We start from the raw sequence: 19,153 nt of genomic DNA on the forward strand, positions 1-19,153 counted from the left end.
AGCCAGAAGCCTTGAAATGGTTTTTTGGGCTTTTTTATCGCAACTTGCGTGCACTTGGCAGTAAATCTGCGAGTACCGTTAGGTCACCCAGTGTAAGTCTGTTCGAAAGGTTAACTTGCAACTACTTGCGCCTTCGCTAACTAAAACAGGCCTTAAGCCACGATATGATGTTATTGTTTTGCCAGTCACAAACTTACTTTCAGATCAAAGGATTAAAGGGTTACTTAGGAAGAAAAACACCAAAGAGCTATTAATAGAGCGGTTTTCACTTGAGTGTCGAAAGTAAATTGCGTTTGCTTTGTTTTTGCATTACTACGCTCAGTGATTGGCTTAAAAATCTCGCGCCACTTTCTCAGCCAATCAGAACTAAAACCAAAACCAATCGTGACTCGCTCGCGCACGTTTTCCCGCGCTTCGTGCCGGCTACATGTATTTGCTTCGAGTCGGCCGGAGTAATTACTTTGGTTTTGGTTTTACGACACTCAATTGAAAACTGCTCTATGCCCAGAAAAGGAGCAAAGATGGCTAAGATTGGTTCAAGATCCTGGAGGGTTACCGACCATCAACTTGAAAAGTATACTATAAATTTTCAAGGTGGGCATCAGCATTCGTGAAATCGTTGGTAAGTCGAAGTAGGTTCGCGACCTGGACTGTTCCGAAGAAAGCCGAGCGCAACACGACAGGCCTCAAAGACTACTGGATCTTTTCGGAATAATGCCGAGACACCCTGGTCAGACAAATAACTGTACGTAATTGTTAACAAAGCAAGACTATGTTTCATTTGTTATGCATAGTGTCTGTTACGACTTGGTTTCGTCTTCTCGGGGAACTTGTTTTCTTTCTTTCCCTTTCTTGGGCTTCGTGCTCGTTTTCCGCAGTGATCTCAGTAAAACATAGTTTTGATACTTTGTGTAGCGATAGGACACAAAAGGAATGTAAAACGCTCTGAAAAGTCGGTGAGATCTGAAAAGAAAAGGAGCAGCTTCGATTAGATCAATGTACCTATCAATGTACCAATGTACAACGGAAAGACGCCGCGATTTAAAAGTGTTTTTTTTTTTTCGCTCATCAAACGTACAAAATACTACTGCATTTTAAATGCTTCTTTTCTGTGAGCAAATTCATTGTGTCTGGACGTTCATGTGAACAATAGGAACAGAAATTATTTGCCCAACAGTTTGAAACTTATTACAAACGAAGAGAATTCCTTTGTCCGAGGACAGCAGCAAAGCAATAACAGCAGCTACTTATATTTCATTATCAAGTGAAAGTTATTTCAATTTTTAAATTCACCGCCATCTTCAGGCAACGAGGGAAAGCCCAATGCCTTAAAAAGTCGATCCAAATCTCGCTTACGGCATTGACCGAGCCCGCGGTTTTCATGGAAGCAAGCAAGTAACGTGACGTAAACCTGGCGGGAACAAGATGACTTGACACCGGAAACGGAAATGGGAAATCTTAGGACAAGACTGGAATTCAGTTCCCCTGATCGTACCGCTTGCAGAACGTTACGTCACGATTCAAACAACAACATAGGAGGAGTAGCGTATTACCCACCTTTCTACATCTAAAAATGGTCTTTTAAGTACAACTTCCCAGTCTTTCGTCCGTTTAACAAAGTTTGGTTCACGTTCGGTTTCTCTTTCTGTCTCCAAATCCACGAGGAAGTCGCATTTTGTGATAGAGAGCTGTTAAAAATAAATTGCATAATAGTTATTAATTATTATATTTATCGATGCCGCAAAAAGAAGAAAAAGGTAGGTTTATATGTCGCACTTAATTGTAGACTTCTGTTGCCTGCATAAACATGGCAGAATTAAAAAGGTCAAGAAAGGTTTGCAGTTATTGAAGCAACTTAAGGTCTGCGGGGGCCTCGCATTTTTCAAACTTTTTCATTGCTGAAGGGCCTGAAACGCTCGGGGAAGCATTCAGCGACTCTCATCGACTTTCGTCCGCATCTCATGGAATTTGAACCTCCTGAAATTTTCCTTGAGAACTTTCAAGGAGTTTTCACTCGTTCGGCCATGCTCGTCGAGATTTAAAGGAAACTCTCGTTCACAAGTGCGACACAAACATAAACGCAAATGTAAGAAAGAACGCGTATAAACTAGTGCAACGCAAACGCAAGCGCAAATGCAAGCGCAAGGAATGGAGAATTGTTCATTTTCTTTTTCTTCTCCGTGTGATCGTCGCTTGCATTTGCGTTTGCAGTTCCGTCGCATGTGTGAACCAGGATTTACGCAAACGCAAGAAACGAAAGATACTGACGTTTTTTCCAAGATGGCAGGCAAGTCATAACTGTCACGCTTCACTTGCTTGCGCTTGTATTTGCGTTACCAATGTTCACACGTAAAGCAAGTGCAAATACAAGCGCAAACCAAGTGCAAGAAAATGGCAATTCTCCATTCCTTGCGCTTTCATTTGTGTTTGCGTTGCGCCAGTTCACGCGTGTTTTTCCTTACATTTGCGTTTGCTTCGCTCCTGTGAGCCAGCCCTAAGCGACACTCGTTTTCGTTTCTTCCGGGTTTAACTTGAAACCGCAGCACTAATTTTTGATTTGGTGAAGATACTTACATATCTTGTAGTCTCTTCCTTGTTCATGTCATTCATGTGGGTGGGAATAATTTTTGTTGCGTTAGCTCCTTCACTGTAAGGCTTGGGTAACTGGCCGCGAAACTCCGAGCGAATAAACTGTAGGTACCATCTAGAGCAGAGTTAAAAGACATTTAACAAATTAAATAAAATTATACCACAACACATACAATTCATTTGACTTAAACATTTTACACAATCTGCACCACATGTAAACTTGCAAACTTGACGTGTGCAATAATGGATCGCTCGCTATGTTTATTTTCTTACACGGCATCCGTTAAACCCAGTAAGAAATTTTTTTGCCGCACCAGTTTTGATGCACAATTCCACCGGCAATAGAGCAGTTTTCAATTGAGTGTCGTAAAACCAAAACCAAAGTAATTACTCTCGCCAATCACAAAGGACACAGACAATCAAGTGAACCAATCAAGCAAATACATGTAGCTGGCACGAAGCGCGGGAAAACGTGCGCGAGCTAGTCACGATTGGTTTTGGTTTTACTCCTGATTGGCTAAGAAAGTGGCGCGAGATTTTTAAGCCAATCACTAAGCGTAGTAATGCAAAACCAAAGCAAACGCAATTTACTTTCGACACTCAAGTGAAAACCGCTCTATTATAAAACAATTGGTTCATGCGTTTAGCTGTGCACTATCGAGTTGTGGTGCACGTGGGAAGTTTGGAGAGCACTCAAGAAGCTAGAGTTGCTCCCGGCTATCGCCTCGGGCAACTCTTACGCTTCTTTCGTGCTCTCTAAACTTTCCGCGCGCACCATAACTCGATAGTGCACGCTAAAGCATGAACCAATTGTTAATAATTACCAATTGTTAACAGTTACCAATCACTTATTTCTCTTTCACTTTAAAAATTCAGTAAGACAGGTCATGAGAAATAGACACTTGACCACCTTACGGCTGCAAAGAAGATCTACCCTGTCACTTCTTCAAATAATTTATGCAAAACTCGCTTGTGGTCTTACCGTTACATATGTTAAACGTAAAGGGAGATAAAGTCTGTTTTCAAGCCTAGCAGCTTATCAGGCCAGTGTTAAGCTGCAGCATGGAGAGACAAAGAGTATTTCTACTCCCCCCTGGAAGGGCTCGAGACGGGGAGGGGGTACTGCTTTTTGTGGACTGTACTGGGAGGCCCTGCCCAAAAAAGGGGTACACTTTTCAGGCCGGAGGTATATAAAACGTTAGGGATTTCAAGAGTTGGAGTATTGAAAAGGGTAGTGAAAACTGTCATTCATAATGATAATTATGGGTTAGAGACTGTTGTGAGTGTTTTGTTGACAAATACACGCACGCGCTGGCCGCACAATGAACGAGAAATTTTCAATACTGCAGTATTGAAAATTTTGAGTTCATTGTAAGGTCAGCAAGTGCGTGTATTTGTCAACAAAACACGAACGAACAGACTCTAACCCTTTTAATATACAATCTGAGTACACTGCATCGAACTGCAAGCGATCATCGACTTAACGAACTTCAAACAACAAACTTAATGTTCAAAAATAAGAAGTGTAGTAGTATATAATTACACGGGATTACATCAATAATATAAAAATCACAAATTAGCCGTACAGAAATAAAACTTAAAATGGTTCATAAAATCGTTCATCAGCTGTGGTCGTTCATAAATACAGTCAGCGAGAAGCTTGTTCAATGCAAGTCGATGGCTTTCACAATCAAGCAACTACAAGCAAGTCAATCGCACACAAAAATGTATTTATTGAGCTGCAGTTTACCTTTGAACATGAAAGCGCTTCAAGTTGTTATCCTCTTCGATTTTGTTTGGTATTGGATCGTTGATAATTTGAGGAATATACTTTTCTTCCACTTCCACAAGCTTTGAAGCTGAAGACACCTTCAATAATGCACGATTTTCGTGCATTATTGTCAATACTGCACTGTCGGAGTTTGCTGACGACAGGTAAAGCAAAATCACGTGATCTATTTTAACCAATTGCGCGCGTGGATTTTGGACAGTGAACGAAGATTGTATATTAATGAATGATAATGAATTTATATAGCGCATTTTTCATATATATATATATATATATCTTCAAATGCGCTGTACCGGACTGTAATTTACTACACAAGGCCAGACCACAACACCGGGAGCTTCGTGCCCTACTCTTTGCGAATAGTGTGTGGGTTCTTTAACGTCCCCTGTGATAAGGATAAAGATACAGGAGACGGGACCTACGGTTTATCGTCCTTTTCCGAGAAGACTAGAATGTCTAACCATTTGCAGATGTAATTACAAAGGCAGCACATTCTCCTCAGTTATTTTAAGACCCTGAGTGTTGGTCCGGTGTGGGGTTCGAACCCACGACCTCCCGCACAGCAGTCCGGCGCTCTACCAACTGAGCTAACCAGGCGGCGGTTTAGGTTAATAAATGGGCCTATAAAATATCTCGAACAGACGCACCCAACAAATGATCCACTTAAGAATTTCAAGACCGAGATTATTCGAAGGAAGCTGGTTATTCAAGTAAAATGCTTAGAAAAGAGATGCAGCATCCATATTGTACATGTAGGTACATGTATGTGAAGTCCATGGCAGGTATTCCCTACAAAAAATTCAATCAATTTGTTGTTACCCATTTATACACCTGCGTGGAGAGAGGCACTGCGAGAGCTAAGCATCTTCCCCAAGAATACCCTGGTCAGCACTCGAACTTCGGGACCACTCTATCCGGAGTACAGCCCACTAACCATTATACCATACCTAACTGACATGTTTAAACAACAGTAATTACCTTTCCGAGGGTAAGAAGAAGCTGCTTGGAAATCTGTACCACTCCTTTCCAACACACAGGTTGATTGGTTTGTCAGGGGGAAGGGGCTGCTCAAGCTTGGACGACATGTGGTTCAGCTCCACGTACAAGTCCAGTGGCGCGTGGTAACCTAGGCAACCAGACTTTCAATAATGCTAATAATAACGCCTAACTTCACTTTAAAGGGACTGTGTCACGGCTGAGTTAAGTTTATTTTATTACGTATTGCCAAATACTCGCTATGAAACATAATGTTTGCAAAGAAATTACTTCTGGATCCAAATGACAAAACTATAGCTTCACTGCAAACAAATGTGTCTCCAGAGCGTTATAATTTAAAGTTACAAGGAAATGAGATTAACTTTGGAAATTGTTCAGCCCAACAATATTTCAAAAACCCATATCGCAGTTCGTGTCAATCTCCTTCTCTTTTGGCCATCCTTACCTTCTTTTGTATTTGCTATGTCATTGAAATGTTCCTCTACTGTTATAAAAGAGTATTTTTATATTTCACTATGCCTAAATTTAGCTAAAATCCATGACACAGTCCCTTTAAAAAGCTTGTTCGATTAAATGAATTCTGACTGCAGTGACTGGCAGTCGCTTTATAGCCACAACTTTAATAATAACTATATCTCACCATAATATAATGCACTTGATCTTGACAGAGACAGCAGCGAGAAAACAACACTGATAGCGATTGCAAACCAAGTTGACGAGGCTGAGTAGTGATGTCTATTACCGCTGTAGAACATGCTGTGGAACAGTTTCTGTACAGAACACAAATAAATTTCCTATCACTAACTTCTTAGTTAGTGTGACTGTTCAGTTTCATTTTTTCCTACACAGAAAACACTGTAAAATTATGTATTTAGTATTTGAACGTTTTACATCTATAGTCTCTATTCATTCATGGAAGGTGTTAAGTGGTCTTAAGGAGTAAAACCGTGAAGGGGCAACAACAACAACAACAACAACCCCTATAACAATTACAAGGGTGCATGTTGTCATGCCTTTTAGGGGGTAACATTTGTGGCTTGCTATCACTTAGGGTGCTAAAGCCTAAAATAACCGCCACTAAAGTTGTTGCACTACCTGTTAGATTCCTTTAAAGTTATTGATCTGAAACATAATGCAAATAATTTTTTTCTGAAACATTTACAAGAAAACAGCGATCCAGTCATCAAATGCCAGTGAATTTGTTATTTTAGACTTGGTACCTCTTTGGGGTAAAAATAAATTTGGGTCACGCCCACAAAATGAGAGTCTGGTACCTCTTAGGGGTGTTTTCAAAATGTCTGACGAGCTCCCGTCATTTTAATAAGGGCGTCCCCCGGGGGTATTTACTTTCTATTATGGAATGGTTTACATACTTGTGCCTCTGTGAGAGTTACAGCTCCGCATAAGCAGATGAAGGGATAAATAGGAAACAGAAACCTCTCCTCCTATAATAACAAAAGACACAGACAATGGTTAGGAGCTGAGTTGCTTGTTCATTCAGCTAGAGCCACCTTTTCAAGGCTGTGCTCTAAGAAAAATTACAAGGAGCCCAAAGGTTCCAAACTATGAGATCCAGGGTGCCCAGCATAAAGCTTATATGAAAGAAATAAGATTATCTGGTCGCCCAAAGACAAAAGTTAGTCGCCTGAGGCACCTGGGCACCCTTAGAGCACAGCCCTGCTTTTGGATGCATATTTGATAATTATTCACACAGCTTATGAAATCATGTACGAAACAGCCTCTTATTGCCTTAAATTTTCAATATACAAAAAATAAATAAATGAATTACTGTTATTTAGACACGGTGAAGATTAAAGCTATAAGCTTGTAGGGCCGTGTATTGCTGATCTAATTGGAATTTGGAAGTGTTGGTTTTTGTGGAGGGAGGCAATTGAACCCGGGTCACATTGGTGGGAGGCGAGCGCTCCGTCTCACCACTTCGCCATCCCTGCTCCCCTTCTTTAGTGCTGTTGTCGATAGAACAATACTTGGTTGAAGGTAAAATTATAAACTCTTGTAATCTGCCGAATTTCATGTCTTCTTGAATTGGGGAATGGTTTTCTTGCATATACCTTATGAGGTCTTGTGAAGAAGATTAAAATCCAGATGTACATTCCTGATAATGACAACCACACTGGTAACACTGAAGAGGGCCCGACTAAAAATTAAATAAAAGCAACTCATTAGAAAGATTAGTACATGTACCAACAAGACCAAGCATATATGTACCTTGTAAAAAATGTAAATGTTGTTTAAAGTGGTCGTTAGCCTGTGAATACAGCTGCATCTCATTCGCTCCCCCTACTACGTGCCGGAGTAGCGAGAGCGAATGAGAGGCGGCTGTATTTGCAGGCTAAGTGGTCATGCACTTAGCTTCTGAAATAGAGGAAACAAATATTTTAAATGAACATAACATGGGTAAAAATCCCAACTGGCAGAAGGCAGACCAGTTGGCTACATACAAAGCTTGACCGAGAATTTGAACTCGGGACTACCGAGAACAAATCCAGCTAGTGGCAGGGGCAGGTCTTGAAGGGGGACCCTCGGATTACAGCACCAGCCCCCAAAACCACTCCGCTTGCCTCCTATTATAACAGAAGAGGTTATCAGCAGAACAAAAAAATAATTTAGAAGTGAGAAGTCTTTTCAAATTTACTTACATTTCCTTTCCTGTGTTTGCGTTGTCACCAGCTTGACAAAAACCTGCCACAAATAAAATTCATGCAAATTTATACATTATATTTATTTAGTTGAAAAGTCATCAAAAAATTGACTTTTTGCCTTGATAAACTTCACAACAACAACAGCAACAACAATTTATTACAACAATCCAACACAGTTGTTTTTTATTTCTTTGTCCTGTTACTGTTAAAATCCTTCATCACCATTTCAGCCAGAACCCTAAGCATTTTTTTAAAGGCGAGCATTACATGTACTTTGTGCCATTAATTATTGCTGCTCTTTGCTCCTAAACAACTCGAAGCTCAAGCTCAAAACGTAAATAAAAAAGCATTGTGGGGGAGACATACTGTACCCAGATAAGAAGATTCAATATTTCTTTTATTAATACTTACACAAGCTGGCAGAGCGATAAGTGCCATGGGAAATACAAGGTTGAAGTTAAGAAAGCCATTTAGGAAGTAAAATGTCCATGGTTCAACACCTGTGATGTAAAATGCCAGCATTAGAGTACTCTACATGTACATGTAGTGCTTAACTTAGAATGAAAAGGTAAAGTTTGTTCCAACCAAGACTTGTAGCTTGTTATTCACTTTAGTTTATGGTGTTGTTATTACAGGGGTGGAAATACGGGGGCTAGTCCCCCCCCCCCCCCTTGATCCATAAAAAAAAAATTAGTAAATTAATAAGTACCTGGTAACATGTTAAAATAGAAAAAAGGACAACATAATGACACTGGGTAAGGTGTAAAAATTGTTGATAAGTTAAGCATTTTCTGACATCCACAGAGTGACCCCTATAAAAAATCCTGTGGCTAAAATAAAAACTATACAAATATTTGCTAACAGCCACCCCCTTTGAAAACTTTTCCCACTGGATGAGATGCAAGTAAAATCACAGGTAACTCCCATTCCCCCCCCCCCCCTCCGCCTCTTCCCCCATATGTGCAATTTGTCATAAGCATAAGCCCAGGCCAAACAAGGATGAGAGTTGATGAGAGTCCAAACTCACACTCTTGTTTGGCATGGAACTCTCATGCACTCTCAACGACTCTTGTGCGCTCTCATACGCTCTCATCGAATTTGAACATGCTCTGAAATTTTTCATGACAGTCGATGAGAGTTCTCTCTTGTTTGGTCCGATGTTGATTAGAGTCAATGAGAGTTGACGAAAACTCTCATCAACTCTCATCCTCATTTGGTCCTGGCTTTAGCATGAACCAATTCTAAAACTACAAACACCCCAGGCAAATCAGTTTATATTATCAACATGCTTCCTTTCAAATGTTAATTTTGAAACCTTGTTTTGGCCTTACCATAGAGACTAGGACCTCCTTTACCAAACACATTATACAGCACTATGCCCAGAGGAGCAATTACTGTCTTGCTGTAGAAAAATGAATCTATATACACTAGAGGACCCTGTAGAGAACAAAATAACATGGTTATAAATATTAAATTGGATTATATGATTATTATTCAGGGATACAGTTTTGGATCACTATATTATTATAATATAGGTTTGGAGCAGGTGGACATCAGGGTTTTGCAACCGTGCAAAGTATCATTAAGGTCCTTTCCTCTTTGGTAAACTGACGTCATTTCAGATGTCAAAAACAGCCAGGCAAAATCATGTTCACAGCTGGTGGTTGCCTCTTAATGAAACCCCTAAATTGGCAACCTTACGATATGTATGAGTCACAACATTTATAATTACAAAAAAGATTTTTTTCCATGTTTTTATCAACTTTTAAGGTAGACAGGCACAGATAGTGGGTCAGTGTTTCCAAAGGCGGCATTTTTGAGCCCTCTTAGACTTTCACAAGTGTTTCTAACTTGATATTTCTAGACATAGAGAATGTGTTTTCTATTCCCTTTAGGAAACGCTGTGCAGTCAATATGGCATTGCCTGTCATTAGTTTTGTGTTTCTAGAGTTTTGGGAACACAGCTTTCACTTTAGGCATCCAAGGGTTCATGTATTTTCATACAAATATTATTGTTGGTCAAAAACACTTACCAAAAATACTATAAGTGATATAAGGCATAACTGCATAAAATACATTATTTTTCTCTGTCGAACTAAGATATCCCATGCAATGGGAACCCTGAAACAAAATCAAATTAGTCAAACATTATATGTGTTGTTTACAACATTGCAACTGACAGTTTTGTTGTAATAGTAATTACATAATGAACATGTAACTGAGAAACTGAGGGGGGAGGGGGAAATGGAGGTACATGGAAAATTTGGGTGGGTTTTTTCTACTGTGCGTGGGGTCTAGCAAACCCCATCTCAGATTAAAAGGTCAAAATTGAGACCCCATCACTGACTTAAAAGCTTAAAAATGGGACTCCATCGAACAGCATACATCTGTATAGTATGCACCAAATTGATAAAAACAGGACCCTAAAGGTTAAGACTGAATAGGATTCTCCGTAGACATCATTGGTAAGCTAAGTAATATTCCATTTATTTATAATCATAATCATCTTTGAGAGGTTTTACACAACCTCTCTTATTTTTTTTTATTATTATTATTTTTTATTGCAACACACACACAAACAAAATACATCACAAAAAAAGTAAACAATACAGCTACTTACAGACCAATAAATTGCATACAAAACTTAAGATAAAATAACCTCTCTTATCATAATGTTGATTCTGTCACAGATGACGATTACTTTTTTTCCGATATCGCAGTAAACATTTGGGTGTGCATTGTTTATGGTCTATGCTTTTTATGGGTCAATGTTTCTTCAATCAGGTGTATTACAAGTAAGGTAGTAAGGTAGTACCCCCTGCCCCAGGGTAGTGATGCCAGTACAGTTTGTACTCACCCAAGAACTGCACTAAATGGCCAGCCAACCAGTGCACCTGCTGCTGTTGCTAAAACAGCCACCTGCGAGGAGAGGTAATCACAGAATACAGTAATTACAAATTATGTAAACTTGAACTTATAGTTACAGTTAAGGCCAGTTTTTTTTTTATTTTACCAAAGATTTTACTTTTGCGTTACTTTTGTATTCAATTTTGTATTTTAAAATTAATTCCCCCAAATTTACAGTTTTCTCAGAACTACCAAAATTCGTAGAAATTAATTTTCTTTGCCTCGCAAACGGAGCTCAGCATTGATAGCCAAATTGTTGCTTATTTTGGCATGCATTATGCATATATTTACAGTTTGCTCAGAACTGCAGTGCCATATTGATTCATATTAATCTTTATGGTACATATGCATACATGTTCATGTACATGTGGGGCTCTGCCTATCAAGGCAAATATTTAGATCGGATTGACACTTTCTTTCTGCGAGCCTATCGTTTTGGCTATACAAATAAGATCATTTTGATATCTGATGTTATTAAGAATAGGGACAGTGATCTTTTCAACAGAATCACAAGTGACACTGGCCATGTATTATATGACTTGCTCCCACCCAAACGGAACAGAGCTCTTAGAGAAAGGGGCCATGACTTTATACTCCCTAAAGTAAAAACAGAACGTTTCAAACGCACTTTTGTAAATAGATGTCTTTTTAAATTTATTTCTTAAAATCCTTGTAACTGATACATATAATAGGTTCATTTTACTAGTTTAGCTTATTTTAGATTGTTTTTTTTTTATTGTAAAGCCACACGTTTGTTGTGACTAGCTTCTTAATAAAGACTTCTACTACTACTACTACTACTACTACTACATGCATCCTATAGGACATATAAAGTCTCTTTTCTGGGTGGAAAAAGCACAGAGAGAGTAAGGACCAAGCCAAACGTCGAACTTCACATGAGACGCCTTCAAATATTTGTTCTCGCTGCTCTGAGTTTAATTCGACAGACGTGCGGTCCAACTAATAATGTTCAGTGTTTGACCCAGTGGTCAAGCTTTACCTGTTTGGGTCAACCAGAATTGCAATTTAGTTCCTCTCATGCAAAGTTCGACGTTAAGTGTCTTGCCAAGAAATATTTATAAATATCCTTCGCCATTTCTACAGGTACACTGACCACTAGCGACTGTACATCTTCATTCACAACTGTACATTCTAATTATAGTAACAATATGATATAAAATGTAATTTCACAATCTAAGAATTAAGTAAACTTACTGCATAATTTCCTGCAAACCATCCACCATAGGATAAAAGGACCATGTACATTGCAAATGAACTGGGCAGGAATGCTTCAAAGAAGAAGAAACAGAAAGTAATTATGTACTCATCTCGCAGACAAAGCATCAAAACATGTCACAAAACTGAAGATGATATTCTCCAAATTAATTAGTACCTTATTCTCACTAAATTTCGCGAGTACTTAATTTTGTGAAAAATCAAGAGCCATATTTCGTGAGTATTAAATTTCACGATTTTGTGAGGAAGGTAGATTTGTAGTGTATTAAATTTCGCGATTTTTTTCTATTCTTCAATATGAAGCTTTGACCTCAGATCTGTAACAACATAATTTATATGATCGTCATCGTAAAAAACAGCAAATAAAACAAGCTAAACATAACAAAGCATAAGGTATTCTACTCTCTAAATACCCGATTGGCTGGATAGGTGCATATACGACTGCACAAGCGAGATTTTGAAGAACTTAGCTACAGAGGATAGTTCAGAAGCATAGATGCCAAGTTTTTTGGTTGGTATGGAGTGAGAAATTGAATTGCCCCGAGGGAGCATTAGTGAGACCCAGAGGGGGTAACTTCTAGGGGGTCTGGGGGTATATTCCCCCAGAAAATTTGTAAAAAATGTAAGTTGCAGAGAAGCAATTTCCTTCATTATCAGCAAGCGTTTGCTGTTTTTTAACTCTTCCCTACTCAATTAGCGTTCATCTCTACCAAAGTACAGATGAAAGTATATCTCTTTATTTAAATTAATAACACTTTTTCCTTAAGTTATAGAATTTAAAAAAAAGCGTGATATTTTGCCTGAATGGCGTGGTTGCGTGAGATTGGGTCAAAAAGAGTGAGTCTCACGCCAAAAGCGTGAGACTTGGCATCTATGCAGACGGTGATAACAGGTAGTGAGAGTAATGCAGTGGAAGTTAACTGATGAACAAAATTAAACATAAAACTCCTAAAAATGAAGGTAAGGCATGTTGGAATAACTGTAATAAAGCATTGAATTTCATTATTTTATTAATATTATATACGGTATTAAATTTCGCGATTTTCAAAAAATCGCGAAAATCACGAAATTTACTACTCGCGAAATTAAGTGAGAATAAGGTAATATTATTAAACCTGGTCACATGCATTGTGTTGAGGTACAATGAAAGTGCATGTAAAACCATACAGTGATGCAATACAAAAATGCAGCCAACATTTTATGAAACTCTGAACATCAACAATCACCTGTAATGTTTACCAAAAATCATCTGGAAAATGTTAAGAAAAAACAATGCATTTATTTACCTTTAAGTGTTATTCTTACTAATTTTCGCATGTATTTAATTTTGTGATTTTCACATAATTTTTGGAAAAAAGGTAGCAAAAAATTTACACTTGCGAAAAAAGAATGTGCGAAAATTAAACACAAGAAATTGAATATCATATCACAGAAGAACAATACACAAATTCTACTAGTTGTAAGTAACTGGCTTTCTGGAACTTGCTTTGCATTAAAATTGTCACTAATTTTGTCCTTGAATTTGTATCTTTCTGGTCTTGTTTTCGAATATGTACTTCCTCTGATTGAGTGTACAGTAAATTTATATATTTGATACATGCAACTTAACAAGCCATTTTAATTTATAATTTATACAGAACCTTCAGATCAAGGTTTGAGGGATAAAAGCTTTGACAAAATCACAAAAATTAAATACTCGTCATTCAATTTTAAATGGAATCGCACATTTTTTTTGCGAAATTGAGTACATGTGAAAATTAGTAAGAATAAGGTATAACTAGTTTGTAAATTAATTTATATTTTCAAGTAGACTCACCAGCTGCAGATATAAACATCCCTGTACTAAAGATCATGAAAACAGCAGCTATTCTTGCGACATGGTTTCCGAATTGTTTCATTATGCCCCTAAAACGAAAATGCAGAACAGAAAATTTACTCAAAATTATGGCAGTGGTTCTAACTTTTACACAAGGAGATCACATTTTACATATTGTACACTATCTAGTAATTTCTCGTAATATAAACATTAAATTTTGCATTCTTGTTTCCTCATGATTAGGGTTACAGCTCATTTCTCGTAAGAGCCTTTAAGAACTGCAATGATTTCTACAAAAGGCGGCAACTAACATACAGTGTAATGTAATGACTATAGATGCACATTGTATCATCATTATCCATCCTTGTTATGCCATGGGATTAGACCTCACATGTACCCTGGGGGTTGGGGGGAACTCGGGATTTCAAGTGATGGGGATGATCGAATGTGGGCAAAAATCAAGACCCAAAAAAAAATCCCTAGGGCTTCCAACATTTACCCAAAAAATCCCTAGATCAATAATTGACCCTTTCAAAACTCAACAACAAAACACGTTTGTTTGTACATTATTAACAGAAAGTTCTACGCAGGCAAGACATCACCACAAATCTTCAGATTGTTTTTAATACCGTATTTACCCATGTATAAGTTGACCTTTTTTTACCTAATCGGCCCAAAAAATCGCCCTCGACTTTAACATGGGTCAAAATTTTTGAACCAAGCACCAGTTAAATAAATTCTGCATAATTAGCATAACAATTGTTTTAATATGTTCACAAACATCTAATAAACAACAGTACAGGTTATGATGTCCTTTCGCTTTGCTATCTGTGTCATTAAATTGGCAGTTCAAGTTGAAATTGCTTGTCTTCTAAATCTCTCAACAATTAGAAAGGTTCATTTAAAATAAGTGTGATTGATTTTATAAGCCTGTTTCAAAAATTATGAACAAAATGCCTGCATTAACATGTGTTGTTACAAAATGTAAAACGCTCGAGTAAGCTCGATAATAAACATATAAAACATTGAAAGTTGCTGTGATTTTTTCATCAAGTATCTCTACCTGAAAGGAAATTCTAAGAAACACAAGGTTAATTTTCCAAGAAAATTCTTACCCAGAAATGACAAAAACTTAGTTTCTGGCTCAAAAGTGGGGGATAGACTAATGCACGGGTAAATACGGTACCCAAAAACATCCCTACTTGAATAAAAAAAATACTTGTCAAATTTTTCTACCCCAAAAAATCCCGATACCAAAAATTTCAAACTCAGAAAATCCTTTGATCATCCCTGTCACTTGAAAACCCGAGTACTCCCCCCCCCCCCTCCTGGGCACGTGTACATTGTACATACCTGTAAAAATAAGTCTCACAGGCAGCACATGCTATTGAAAGAACAAACCGTAGGAAGTAGAACACCAGCAACTGCAACAGTAAAACTGAATAAGTCAAGCATTTAATAGAAGAGTGAGAATGGGCAAAGGAAATCAACCTCAACCCAAGCAGAGAAAAAGAAAAACAATGACCCTATAATGTGTAGCATATGAAAATGTCATGTGGACTTCCTCTATGAGAAAATGCCTACTGTTGTTCACATTCAAACTTCATTATAGGACACTTAGACAGTCTCTTATCCTATATTACTACACATTAAGGACTTACCTTATTAGCTTCAAATATTTGAATTTGTATCTTCCCAGGAAAAGTGTGTAGAAGCAGGTAAGCATAGGATCTGATAGCGTACTTAGGTGAGTATTCCCAGGTTTGAAAACCAGACCCAAACATCAGGAAATGCATCTAAGAGATGAGAGAAAGATTGATCAGAGTAATGATTACTTAAAGTGCTAACAAATCTATTTTTGTCTTGATACTGATGCCTGAGCTTGAAATGGTGAGGGAAGCAAAGGGTTATGTGTGATGCACAATAAGGGGCCAGTAAAAATTAGACTGTGACACAAGAAAATAGCTAGAAAAATGTGAAAGGAATTTATGTATAAACCTGTTGTTTAATGTACATACAACTAATTATTATAAGGTAAAGGTAAAGCCTGCTGTTGAGCCAATTGGCTCATCAGGCCACAGCTTATCCCAGTTTCTATAGCATTAAGCAGCTAGGACTATTTCAACTCCCCCCTGGATGGGATGCTAGTCCAACGCAGGATTACCTCCCAGCGGTAAATTTGCCATTACCCATTTAAACACCTGGGTGGAGAGAGGCACTATGAGAGTCTTGTCTTGCCTAAGAACACAACACAGTGCCAGGTCTCAAACCCGAAACGCTCAATCCGGAGTCTGGCAAATTAAATTTGTACATGTAACAGGATCATGGCCGTTACCCCCTCCCCCCCTTGCACCAGCTCCTAATGATAAAAACAAATTGGAAACAATCACTTTCAAGAACATTGCTATCAATGCAACTTACAATATTTGTTAATAAACTTCTTATATTACGTACTCTGGCGTAATCACTTTAACCTTACCAGGGATGTGAAAAGTAGTCAGTTGCCGGCCTAAATCACCAACTATTTTATCATTCGAAGCCAGCCATCTACTTCAGAATGTTGTGATAAGTACAGGTAATCAAATGATGACAGTTGAAATTAGGAAATAATTTTACGCATGTTTTGTCAAAATTCTAATAATTTCCCGAGCCTTTAGGCAAAGGAAATTATTAGAATATTTTTTGACAAAATGCAAGTGAAATTATTTCCTTTTTTCTAGAGTATATCATTTGATTACATTTTAATATCATAGGTGACAAATTAACTGGTATATTCTAATTTGGTTCTCGAACTCTGAGCTTTGAAAAGTTGAAAGCATACATTTTGCCTTAAGTTCGCAAGTTTTTTAGTCTTTGAAGAAAACCTTTTAGAGATTTCTTTTTGCTGTTGATAAAAAGTTTCAAAGAAGGAGCAACTGTCAGTTGTTTCTCACATTATGACCATAGTTTGTCTTGAATGGACTGAAAACGGCGCCCATGTAAAACGCTCAAAAATCCGCTTGATGCCTTTTTGTAAATGGCTAATAAGTTTTGAAGTCGTTTTAATGTTTAGAAAAATAAAATAATTTATCATTAAAAGTTTTTTACATGGCCAAGGCTAGCTGACCAAGATGAAATTCAAGCGAAAATTAACAAAGTTTAAAACATCTTTTATTACAGATGCCATCTTGCCACTAACTAAGATGCCATGGCAATTTTATAATTTCACATGTGAAATTATAAATTAATGTTAAATTTTCGCACCCAAATTAAGGGGTAATTTGTCACCTATGGTATTACCCTGATAACACTTTCAGAAAACATGATGCCCTAACTTACTGGTTCCCAGTAGTTGAATGTTTCATCACAGTCAGATATATTGCTGAGAAAGGCAGAACAGAATCTTGCTGATAATAGCAGTTTAAATATTGTGTAAGGTCTTGGACACCATACAGAACTGTCTGATGGAGACAACTTCTTTGTCCTACAAAATATTAACAATAATAATGATAATCAATCTGAAGGTCAATATAAAGCCTCCCAATGGGTGGCTTTATAGCTCAGCTGGTCTACAGTCTATTGTACAAGTAATATGGAGGTCATGGGTTCAAATCCTATATAATTATAACTCTGTTTACACATTCATAAATACATGTATGTGTAATTCATTCATATCTCCTGAGAATTGTGGAGTCAAGGTGGCCTAGTGGTTGGGGTACTAGACTTGTAATCCAGAGATCCCAGGTGCCACTAGATGGATCTAGATGAATTGTATGTAGCCAATTGGTCTGCCTCCAACTAGTTTCAAGAGATTTTTAATATGTTTCTGTTTCTTTGCCATCCCAATAAAATGTTTCGTTTCCCATTGCCTGACCGACCAATTTTTTTCTAAAAGTAAAAAAAAAAAAAATCCAGATTACTAGTTTTAAAAAGAAGCAAGTAGTTCAATTTACAAGCACACGATCTTGTTTTATTAACAACGATTGGTATATGATGTCTTTGTCTTTAATAAACATCGATACTACGTTATTTAAAGACTGTTTAGACATTTGATAAGGAATAACGAACGAAAAGACCATGTTTTCGAGTTGACTTTGTAATCAGGCTTTCTTACTTAGCAGCCCGGCCTTCTCTGGAACCCAAGTGTTTTTTTTTGTTTTGTTTTTTGCCCGACCGACCGACCCATCACACAAAAGACGGGGCGATGGGAAACGAAACATTTTATTGGGATGGCCTTTGCAATATTTTGTTTCAGGTTTATCTCTTCAAGGGCTACAATGAGTAGTTCCAGATTTGAAAATAATCATACCCCTACCACAGAGGGAATTTCAGGTTAAACCTCCCACCTCTCCAGAATTTCCATATTTGTAAAGAAAAATAACCCCCACCCCACCCCTCTGGAATTTACAATACACACAGTGGTGGGGGTATGAATATTTTCCGTAACCATACAATGTAAACTACTGGGACAGCAGTAATAGTGTTTACTTTGTTTTTAATTACGAGAAATGCTTGACAGTCTGGAGTCAGTAGAAATCATTTAAAAGTAAATTCAAGACAGAACGATGTGGGGGAGGTCTATAAATTTCGACAAAGAGAGGGGTGATTCGTGGGGGGGATAATGAAATTCGATACCACTGGGACCCCCTTATCCCTCGTGTCTGGGGAGGGGTGCAAATGGGAACAAAACAAATAAGTGTTGTCTGATGAAGTAAAAACTTCTTTCAGAAAGAAGGAGGTGCAAAAATAAATTTGTAACTTATCATTAACTTTTGACAAGGTTTATAACGGTGAGATTTTAACGTTTTTGTTCTTTCATCCTGGGCTGAAACAACCGGATCGATTTAGCTAATCATGCAACCATGAAGAAAAACGTGTTTGGGGAGAAAAAATATAAAATATCAACTACAGGAATATTTGGAATCTATAAATACTTACAAATCGACATCTACAGGACTTGTAGAGTCCGAAATCACTTCCGACGTTGGGATATTTGTTCCCGCTTTCTGTCTGCGAGCCGCCATGTTGTTTATACGACCACGAACAAGCACGTGCTACTCAGCGGACTGTTTCGAAAATTTCTTTAGGCCTCTGCGATTGGTTGATTTGCGCTGAAGCTGGCTAAACATAGAGTGAGCCAATCAGAGAAGCGCTTCTATCTAGTCCCGAACGCTCAAT

At 37.9% G+C, this 19,153-nt stretch overlaps 1 protein-coding gene and 1 non-coding gene across 2 annotated transcripts; both read right to left on the reverse strand.

Annotated features, from left to right (window-relative positions):
- Position 1: 1 nt before the first annotated feature.
- On the reverse strand, positions 2-19,014 carry LOC144662560 (alpha-1,2-mannosyltransferase ALG9-like). The gene is made up of 18 exons (XM_078523401.1): positions 18,914-19,014; positions 17,315-17,459; positions 15,658-15,792; positions 15,350-15,420; positions 13,997-14,085; positions 12,160-12,233; positions 10,895-10,956; positions 10,071-10,158; positions 9,369-9,474; positions 8,449-8,537; positions 8,035-8,077; positions 7,447-7,532; positions 6,748-6,819; positions 6,015-6,144; positions 5,357-5,504; positions 2,575-2,704; positions 1,558-1,688; positions 2-963 (listed from the first exon to the last, which is right to left on the reverse strand). Exons 1-18 carry the CDS (start codon positions 18,997-18,999, stop codon positions 801-803), a joined length of 1,848 nt encoding a protein of 615 aa, XP_078379527.1. The 5' UTR covers positions 19,000-19,014; the 3' UTR covers positions 2-800.
- Trnas-gcu (transfer RNA serine (anticodon GCU)) lies at positions 4,903-4,975 on the reverse strand. Its single transcript has one exon. It is a non-coding gene; the product is annotated as a tRNA-Ser (tRNA).
- Positions 19,015-19,153: the final 139 nt, after the last annotated feature.

Source organism: Oculina patagonica, chromosome 8 (genome assembly GCF_052425735.1).
Source record: "Oculina patagonica isolate OP01 chromosome 8, crgOcupat, whole genome shotgun sequence".
Taxonomy (NCBI): Eukaryota; Metazoa; Cnidaria; class Anthozoa; order Scleractinia; family Oculinidae; genus Oculina; species Oculina patagonica.